Source organism: Salvia splendens, chromosome 6 (assembly GCF_004379255.2).
Source record: "Salvia splendens isolate huo1 chromosome 6, SspV2, whole genome shotgun sequence".
NCBI lineage: Eukaryota > Viridiplantae > Streptophyta > Magnoliopsida > Lamiales > Lamiaceae > Salvia > Salvia splendens.
In genome coordinates, this window is record NC_056037.1 from 343,919 (window position 1) to 354,516 (window position 10,598).

At 36.9% G+C, this 10,598-nt stretch overlaps 1 protein-coding gene and 1 pseudogene across 1 annotated transcript; both read left to right on the forward strand.

Moving 5' to 3' along the window:
- The first annotated feature begins 362 nt into the window (after window positions 1-362).
- On the forward strand, window positions 363-1,910 carry LOC121806988. The gene is made up of 6 exons (XM_042207172.1): window positions 363-524; window positions 655-806; window positions 888-997; window positions 1,080-1,165; window positions 1,416-1,520; window positions 1,595-1,910. The coding sequence occupies exons 1-6, from the start codon at window positions 415-417 to the stop codon at window positions 1,701-1,703; spliced, it is 672 nt and encodes a 223-aa protein (XP_042063106.1). The 5' UTR covers window positions 363-414; the 3' UTR covers window positions 1,704-1,910.
- Window positions 1,723-6,047, forward strand: LOC121807838 (annotated as a pseudogene).
- The last annotated feature ends 4,551 nt before the right edge of the window (window positions 6,048-10,598 follow it).

The following is a 10,598-nucleotide window of genomic DNA, read 5'->3' on the forward strand; positions in this document are numbered from 1 at the left end:
GGTATTCTTGTATTTTATGTTGTAGCAATTGAACACACAAAGTACTATTTTATAGGAGTATTCAAAGATTATATTTTTCTTTTGAAAAATGTAAATTGCTTCAGTAACAATTAAGTTTAATATGCTTATTAAAAGTAATTAGTTTTATAGTAATAAATAAATTTAATTTGAGATCACATATATGGCTAGTTTGGTCCAGTTCAAAATAGTTCGGAAACGATTTTAATAAAGTGTTTAGTCGATATTACCTACTACAGTACCAAAAAGTCCATAAATGGCCCAATATTATGTAATTATTTATGGGCTGTGACCCGGCCCAAAATTGAAATTAGGGTCTTTGCCAAAACCCTAACCAGCATCAATTGAACGCAATCGCCTCAAGACAGCTCGTGATTGTCGCTGATAATCAGCTCAATGGCGGGACTCGAAGAGTGCGAGGCGAATTTGGTGGTTTTTCTTCACCCCTCCAAGGCAAATTGCGCCAGTGACGCCATTCTCAGTGAGCTTAGCTCCCTGCTCTTCACGTAAGTTTCAAAATTTCGTTTGTGCTGTTAGATTGTTGATTTGCTCTGGAAATTGCAACCGCCCTGTTTGGGTTATTTTTGAAGGGTTTTGTTTGTGTGAAAGTTTATTTTTTTTTAATCTTTTGTATAGGTATAATGAGACGTTTGGTGGAGTGGTATTGGCATATGATCCGAGTATACGTTCTAATTTGGCAAAGATTGTGCCCGGAACTTTTCCATGTTTTGGCGTGCAATTGAAGGCTAAACTGTTGCTTTTCAATCCCAAGCCCGACATGGTTTTAGGTAATTTACCGACTTGTTGTGTATCGAACAAGTTTAAGTGATGATTTAAGTTATTTGAGACTTTTTCTTGCTCTATTTCAGAGGGGGAGGTTGTTAAGCTTACTCCCAATTCGATACATGCTGTGGTTCTTGGTTTCTCGTCTGCTGTAATAGCAGATGACGACATTCGTGATGAGTTCAAGCACAAAGTTGTAAGTGCTATGGCCTTGAAAAATATGGCTACTACTGTGTCTGAAGATACTTACTCAGGCTTGGTATAAAATCATAATGCAGAAAGGTGGAGAAGAAGTTTACGTTAGTCGAACACACAGGAAACATAAGATAAAAGTTGGAGCAATTCTACGATTTACTGTTAAGAGGTGATTTGCAGACCCTTATATCTCAAATTTGGATTCTGCTACCTTCCCCAACATTTAAAGGCTTAGAAAAACTGGACAATTAGAACTTATTAGATCGTGTGTGCTGATATAGATTTGTCATCAAGAGATTGTTGCTTACTTCATCCTTTTAGTATATTTGATATACATTATCTTTCTCATAGATTATTGTAGAGTTGTTTGAGGGGTTCTTTCGACTTTGTTAAATCAATCTGTCTACATTTTTGTGCAGCTTTGATGAAGAGATACTTCACATATCAGGATCTCTGCTTGCTCCCCATACAGGAGGGGCTCGATGGTTGGATAAAAACACGGACGAATGGTCTCGAGCTGACAGGTTCATTCAAACATCTCAATGATTATCTAGAGTACTTTGAGTATTTGTTTACATTCTTGAAATGATGCTTGCAGCACTGCTACAAAGAGGAACACAGATAAATTATTGATCAATGGGGATACATCTATGAAAAATGATGAGCAGATTGAGAAGCCAAAGAAAAGGAGAAGACAACAAAGTTAAAATTTAATTAAAAACTCTCATGCATGATTCAGAGACTAATATAGGTAAGTAATTTTTCTTTTGAAAACTTGTGAAGTCCAATGTCCTGTGCAGCTCCATGTGTTGTGATCAATGTATTTCAATTTTCTCCTTCTCTTTATTCTGCTTGATCTTGCCAATGTTGACTTTAACTCATAAACATCATTAATCAATATACCTTCGCCACCATTGTATTCCTTCATTATTCACATACACAATGTTTACCTTTTGTTATACATCATCATCCATCAATCAACACCATTCGAAATATGAAGCTCAAAATTTAATGAATGAATGGTAGTACAATCATGAAATATGCTGCATAATTTCTCTAATGCAATCTCTCATAGTCTTAATTTCTTTTAGTGTCAAATGGCCAAATTGGAAATTTAGCATGCTCTATAACCAATTATGTTATGCTACATGATATGTATGCATATTGCACACAATCTTTCATCATTAGGTGTTGTACTATAGTACAAATTTGAATTGTTTTGCTAAGAGATTATTAGATGCAGAAAATCTTGTTATTTATTCAAGTACAGCAATGAGCTATGATATGGTTATGATTGGAATGTCATGTTTATTTGAGCATAAACTTGTGTCTGAGAAGTTGTGACAGCTTAACCACAAATCTGAGTAGGATCTTGATTCTTGATAAAATTATGTATGAATGCCTCATAATTTTAAAACTCCATATTCCTTTTAGATCCCTCCTATAATAGTCAAATAAAAATGTGCATAAATTGTACATGCATAATTGGACAATTTAAGTATTTTACATAAAAAATGGGTATTTTTATTTTTAAAGTTAAAATAAATGGAATAATTAAATTTTTAACATTATTTTACTGCTAATTATAATAAAGGTGTTAATTAAATTGTAGCCAAATCATACTTAAATTCCATAATTTTTACTATAAATAGAAATAGCTCAAGTGTGTTCGTACACCTCAAAGTAAAATATGAGTCTAATATCTTAGGACGGAGGGAGTACTCCTTAATCTCTCTCTACTCTATTTACTAATTCACCACTAAGAAACAGTCCTCTCTCGTATGTGCGCGCGCAATGAGCTCATATGGCTTTCTGAAACAAAAAATATATCAAATTAATTCAAAAGAATATTGTTCAAACTTTATGCGCTATAAAATTTAGATAATTTCCATAATTATAAAATAATTAATTATAGAATAAATCAATTTAATTTTCATAATTGAAGACTAAATCGAGTATTATAATATTCAATCTAAAATAATTAGCGAGTGCAAATATTTGTCCTTAATAAATTTAAGAGCGAAATAAGGAAAAAGATTTATAATGATATTTTTCATTTTTCAGAGTTTTGCCATGATATTTTTTGTAAACCTAAAAAGTGCAAACTTCATTTCTAGATATTAAATTATTTGAAGTTCATTCAACACAAAAATTATGTCATAGTATTGTTACAATTCTATCACTCAACCAAAATTATGTTACAGGCAGACCAGTACGATAACATGGAGTTAAAGAAAAAAAGCATTAATTTATATGAAAGTTGAATTAAAGAAACATTGTAAGGTAATAATATCATGATTGAAGTGTCTCTATTCCAGTAGTGACGCATTTCGTATGAGTTATATCCATCTATTACAATTGATTACATTTAATAAATGTGCTCAAGGTCCACTTGATTAATTAAGAAAGCAATCATGTAGTCTTTGAAAATGGTTTTTCGTCGATCCCCTTTACCAAACAGGGGGGGGGGGGGGTAGAGAATTAGGACTTAACATAATAATTGAGTTCGAGTTTAAAATAATTTTATCCTATTTGAGTTTATATGAATTCAAATTAATTAGTCGGATGGAATTAAAAGTCGTGGCTAAAATTTATTTTGATTATTTCTGTGGATACAATCATAGAAATTCTGAGCTATTACTGGATACGAAGTATTTAATTATTCAGACAGATTTATAAGAATATTTTTATAATTATAATTGGTTGGATACAACACATAGCATTATATAACGATAACAAAATTTTTACTCATTGCCTAAAAGAATAATTTTGTAAATTAAGGGATAAATCAACAAATATAAGTTGCCTCTACGAATCAATTTCCAAAAGACAAAAAGTAGTTTTCATTAGTTAGAATGAAGCTAATTAATTAACTTACTAATGAGTGATCAATTTATAAGCTGGAATTAATTACCCTTACTTGAAACCTAAGCAGACGTATAAAGTCAAACAGCATTCATTTTTAACAAATCGAAGATAGTGGGACCTCTTAAATTGCCTAAATATTTATTACTGGTGAAATTATGAAAATATGTATATAAAAGTAATACTCCATCCGTTCATAAAAAATAGTCTTATTTTACCATTTTGAGATGTCTAAAAAATAGTCTCATTTATAAAAATGAAAAGTTTCTCTCTTATACTTTACTCACTTGTTCTCCCTTGTTTACTTTACCCACTTTTTCTCCAACACTTTCTTTTACTTTACAAATTTCTTATTATAATCCGTATCGTTCACTGATGAGACTATATTTTGTGGAAGAATGGAGTATTTTCCTAATAAATGTAAAACAAATATAAATGAAACTTTACTACGTTTATAAAAAGAAAGAACCATTAAAATTTTCAAAGGTTAATTGACCGCCTTTCATTTGTGGAGATACAAAAATAACCAATTTTTAAAAAGTCAAATAGTAAAAAAAAATGAAAAATTGTCAAAATTCTAATTCTTCCACAACCTTGAATATGAGCTAAGAACATTATGAAATTTGAATTTATCTCATTTGTCATACAATTCACCGTAATATAACGATACTAGTAATACCAAAAAGTAATCATGTTAAATACTAGTAGTATATATCAGATGTTGGAATCACTACAAGTAACAATACAAAGCTATTGTTTATCCTGTTTTGCTTATATTACATTTGATATATGTAAATTAGTTGGTTCATTTCAGAATATGGGATATGAATACTTCCTTTAAAAAGTACCATTCTAATTAAATTCAAGACCTCCCGCTAAAGAAAGCCTGTGTCAACTTTCTATATAGACATTTTTGTAACACTAATACTTAAGCCAAATACTACTTATTTCTTTAATCATTACTTCTCGATCCTCCATATGAACTATCAAGTCTCATTTTGATTTTATCATATAAAATGGACGTTCGCAGTTAAAAATCTCATCTAAAATTTTCTATTTATGACAAGTGAATCTCATATTCCATTCCAATAACCATAAAAATGGAGTATATTTCACAAAACAATTTTCCAGATACTCTACCTGGGGTTTTATTAATTAATGCATATTCATTAATAAAAAACAAACTAACAAAAGAGTTTGAAAAGGGAGAGAATGGTGAATTTAAGGCTCGAAAATCCAAACACCGTCATCATCGTCTCCTCTGAATATCACGCTACATTCCTCAATATCGGAAATTTGTAGCAGAGGCACGTGTTTTGCGGTTGCGTGTGAGTTTTGATTGATTTCCGTTGCATTTGATTTCTTACGATTCCGTGCTCGGTGGAGCAATTGCTTGCGTGCTTCCTCTCTCTCATGCCTCACTCAGTTTAAGTGCATTTCGCCTTTGCCGCTTTCGAATTGTTGTGTTGGAGATATCGCCTTTTCTCTTTATCTAAGGTGCTTATTCACAGCGTTAATTTTGATACGCCTTTGCCGCTTTCGCATTTGGATGCTTCTCTCAAGGAACGCACGAGGCAGATACGAAATTTGAAGGAAGACCATGATCTAAAACTACAGGAAGTTATTCTTAGCAAAACAAGAATCTTTGACAACATGAAACATGAGCTTGAAATACAAATTGCAAATTTTGAACAACAATTACTGAGGTCTGCCGCTTAAATTGCTGCACTATCAAGATCATTGCAGGACAAATTACAGGCCGAAGCTGAGATAGAACGTTTGAGAAGAAACATCGAGTCCTGTGAAAAAGAAGTGAACTCACTTAAATATGAGCTCCACATTGCTAAGAAAGAAGTGGAAATCCGCAATGAGGAAAAGAACATGAGTATGTGGTCTGCGGATGTGGCTAACAAGCAACACCTTGATGGAGTTAAGAAAATTGCCAAGCTTGAAGCAGAGTGTCAAAGGTTACGAGGGCTTGTTCGCAAGAAACTACCTGGTCCAGCTACACTGGCACAAATGAAACTTGAAGTTGTCACGATTATGGAGACTCCCGTGTATGGAGGTTTACAGCGGGATCTCCTACTGCACACTTGTCTGGTGACTTTTCACTGGACAATTTGCTGAAGTTAACGTCAGCCCAAAAATGCAACAGCTTGGCTGAGACACAGCTGAAATGCATGACAGAATCCTACAAATCACTCGAAAAAAGGGCAGAGGAATTACAAACTGAATAGAAAATAGGAAATTAGACCTAGAGCTGCAAGACGAAAGAAGAGGTCATCAGGATGCACTTAACAGATGCAATGATCTCTTAGACCAGCTGCAAAGGTAATGATGAAATTCTCTTTAATTCTTTGATCGCCTATATAGACTTGTTTGCCTGTTTAATTCTTTGATTAATCTTTATCATTAACTGATCATCAAAATAAATGAAGTTTATCGTCTTAGCCCGTTTTTAAGCAAAAGAGTTGACACTTGATATACATCACATATGTTCTAGCTGTCTATTTTTAGCATTAGTTGCTCTAAGAGAAATACTGAAGGATTATTAGTCATTGGTTAATGTTGTCACTTAGATTGAGATACTTAGATATAAGTAACAATGTCATATGTTGTCTCTAACACGTCACTGGATTGTCTTGTTATTTCTAGATGGGAAGGTTGAATTTATGCTGCAGCTTTCCTTTGATGTTTGAAACGATTGTTTCCTCTACCAATACAATTTTATCTCGACAAAGTAGTGCAAACCTCCTGATACTGCATTCATTCTGAAATATATGCTGCACTTTGGTGTTTGTTGGCTACATAATGGAGTATGTTCTTTCAAACTCTTGGTAGAACGTTACGTACACACAAATTAAACAATTTGATTGATTCTATGCAACTCGTTAAGTTTTAACCAACTACTAGCTGATTGTACAGTTCAAACAGTTGATTTTAATTTCTTGATCAAGATAGTTCTCTGATTTTCGACATTTATCTAACCAATTTATGTATTTTGTTCTGATCAGGAAAAGGACTTGGCTGAAAACTGGCACAGTGTCATACATCTTCTAGACAAGCAGTTGATAGCTTTGCATCCTCAGTCAGAGTAGAGTCTCTCACTTTCCCTCAAAAGATCAAAGCCTCAATCGAGGAAGAACCAAGAACGAATGGCATGATGAAACGGATCTGAACAGATAGATACGAAGCAAACAATCATCCGCCCTACAAAGTCAAGCTCCTCATCGGCTTCTTCTACTCCTACACCGGAGAAACAAAGTCGCGGCTTCGGTCGATTCTTTTCCTCCAAAGGAAAGAACGCCAACTGATTAATGCTGTTTCTATTCATATTGTTTTTTCTGTAAATAAAGATGATGACCCTTTTCACCCTGGTATATACTCCTACTTAGAGCATCTACAATAGTTTTGGACAAGCAATAGTTCGGCCATAACCTAGCCACAAACTCCTCCTGTCACATCAGCAACACTAAAAACTCCTCCTGCCACATTATCAGGACAAGCAATAGCCCAACCACAATAAACAAAATTATAAAAACGAATAATTAACAATCACACAAAATACAGAATTAAATGTACGACACAGATAGGGGGAAATCAATAATAATATTAAAATTTTAAAAAGTACATTAATTAAAAAAACCTCCTCTTCCACACACGAGCCCACCGCCTCCGCCTCACTCCTCGCGTCTCCGCTATCCGGTGTTGGATATTTTAGTGTAATTGGATTAATTTGATTGATCATAATGAGACATCAAATAAGTTGGAAGTGCGGAGTGCACACTTGTTTGAATTCGTTATGATTGGACGGGGGTTCGGAGGCAGCGCCCCCGAGAGAGGGGTCCTAGGGGCAGAGCCCCTAGCTGGGGTCGAGCTGTACAGAAATCTTCATCCGGAAATGTAATTTTCAATAATTGAAGGACCAAATTACAATATTTATAACCCGCCAAAACTAAATAAAAAAATCGGCTGGCCGATCGCTCACCGATCAGGAGCCTGCAATGGCGGTCAGCCGATCGGCGAGCGCATCGGCTAGCGCCCGCAAATCGGCGTGCGCTCGCCTTTTTTCTCGCCAATTTGCCACTCGCCGGCTGCAATGGTTCGGCGAGCGGACCGGCCAGCGCCGGGAATCAGCTAGCCGGTCCGCTCGCCGCTATTGTGGATGCTCTTATATATATAATGTGGCTATTTTTACTAAATAGTACTCCCTCCGTTCCATTGTAGTGGGGGCATTTCTTTTCGGCACGGAGATTAAGAAAGTAGAGAGATGAAGAGAGAATAAGAGCATCCACAACCGTGCTCTTGCCAGCGGCACGGTTGTGGGCCCGGGCGGTACTATTCATGCCTGCTCTCTGGCAAGAGCACAACACCCACAACTGTGCTCTTCCGCAAGGACGAGCACAATTAATATAAAATTCAATTACACAAAAACATTTCCATAATATTAAAATTCATTTAAAACCCACAATAAATATTACAAATGACAAATAAAATTAAACATTGCATAATTAAAATCCTAAAAATTAAAAATTACATAATTAAAATCCTAAAAATTAAAAATTACATAATTAAAATCCTAAAAATTAAAAATGACACTACTCGTTGCCGAATTTCGCCCACATGTGGTTGATTAGGTCTTCTTGTAGTTGATTGTGGATTCGAGTATCGCGCATTGTGTGTCTTGTCTCGATCCTCTGGCCAACCGTCGTATGCTCGCCTCGGCGTAGGGGAGACCTCGCTGTTGAGCTTCCGGCTTCGTCCTCGTCGTAGAAGCTAGCCGCCCTCGGCCCTTCGTCGGCTATAATCATGTTGTGTAATATAATACACGTGAACATGATGTCGGCGATATTATTCACGTACCACAGCCGAGCCGGGGCCTTCACAATGTTGAATCGAGCTTGAAGGACCCCGAAGGCTCTTTCGACATCTTTCCGCGCTGACTCTTGACGCTGCGCAAAAAGAACCCGTCTCGGGTCGTGCGGGTTGTGGAGCGTCTTCACGAACGTCGACCACCTTGGGTAGATACCATCGGCGAGATAGTAACCCATGCGGTATATATTTCCGTTGATGGTGAAGTCGATCGCCGGTGCTACACCATTCATCACATCATTGAAGAGTGGTGACGAATATAGCACATTCAAGTCGTTGTTGGATCCAGCAACGCCGAAATATGCATGCCAAATCCATAGGCGGTAGTCGGCGACCGCCTCAAGGATAAGCGTTGGGCCGCCGCCTTTGTGACCGCTCAAGTGTTGCCCCCTCCAAGCAGTCGGACAATTCTTCCACCTCCAATGCATGCAGTCAATGCTGCCAAGCATTCCGGGAAAGCCATGGACTGATTCGTGAAGACGAAGCAACCGTTGGCAATCATCAGTGGTGGGTGCTCGAAGGAATTCATCCCCAAAAGCAGAACGAACGCCCTCGCAAAAATTCTTTAAACATAGGATTCCAGTGGACTCACCGATATGCAAATACTCGTCGAACATGTCGGCCGTTTGCCCAGTAGCGAGTTGTCGGATGGCACACGTACACTTCTGCAACGCCGTGATACTTTGCCGGCCGGCTGCATCTACACCTGTTTGAAAGTATTCAACACGTGCGGACAATGTGTTGACAATTCGCATGAACAAGCGCTTTGACATGCGAAAACGGCGCCTGAAGTAATCTGCCGGAAACCGCGGCTGGTCGGCAAAGTAGTCGGCAACGAGCCTTTCGTGGGCTCCCTCCCGGTCACGATGGATGTACCGTCGATTTGATCTGGTTCGTTGAGGAGGAGGAGCAGGGGTATTCGCCGCGACATATGCTTCGTAAGCGGCACGATGTTGTTCGTAGTATTCTTGTTCTTCGCGTTCCGCTTCCGCCATAATATGGGTGAAATCCATTTGAGAATTTGAGTGGGGGATGAATGTGTTGATAGTTTGTATGAGAATTATGAATGAGAGATGAATGAGAGATGATTTGATGTGATAAATGGATGATGAATGTGTGTATTTATAGATGATTTTGGGGGAAAAAAAAATAAAAAAAAATCAAAAAAATTCAGAAAAAACGGGAAAAAAACGGCCATATTTTTGGGATTTGGAAAATATTTTTTTTTTATTTTTTAGCATTATTTATAATTAAATACCGATTTTTAAAAAAAAAAATAAAAAAAAGTTTAAACACAACGGCTATGCCGTTGACGAATGGGAGCGCGCCACGTGTGCGTCCGCTGGCACGGACGTGCTCGATACATCGAGCAGCGCCGTGCCAGCGGCGCGGCTGCAGCGGCGGCGGTCCTGCGCCTTGCCAACGGCGCGGACGGCGGTGGCGTCTTTCGCCACCGCTGCGGATGCTCTAAAGTAAGAGAAAGTAAAGTAAGTGAGAAGAAATGTGTTAACTTTTACTAAAAAGGGAAATGACTCCACTACTATGGAACGTACCAAAATGACAAAATGACTTCACTACTATGGAACGGAGGGAGTAGTAATTCATCATATGATCATTAGAGTGGTAGAATAACAGGAATCAAGATTTCGCTTTCTATTGCCAGCTAACACATTGTCCCTATATCTGTTTATTTCGTGGTCCTTTCAATGAAGTTAGACTGATTTAGTTGAGAGGACTGATTATTAGAAAGTAGTACATTTTTTTTGGACAGTTGATCATGCACTACCCCTTCATTTTCTTCAAATATTTAAGAGATTGAGTGTGATGTTTTACATGTACAACTGTCTTGCAGCATACTTTATTAC

What these genes read in the sequence shown, in the direction of transcription:
- LOC121806988 (XM_042207172.1), top strand. Translation starts at nt 415, where the DNA reads ATGGCGGGACTCGAAGAGTGCGAGGCGAATTTGGTGGTTTTTCTTCAC. An exon ending in CTTAGCTCCCTGCTCTTCAC is followed by an intron (nt 525 to 654) that starts GTAAGTTTCAAA and finishes TCTTTTGTATAG; the next exon opens with GTATAATGAGACGTTTGGTG. An exon ending in GAATGGTCTCGAGCTGACAG is followed by an intron (nt 1,521 to 1,594) that starts GTTCATTCAAAC and finishes TGATGCTTGCAG; the next exon opens with CACTGCTACAAAGAGGAACA.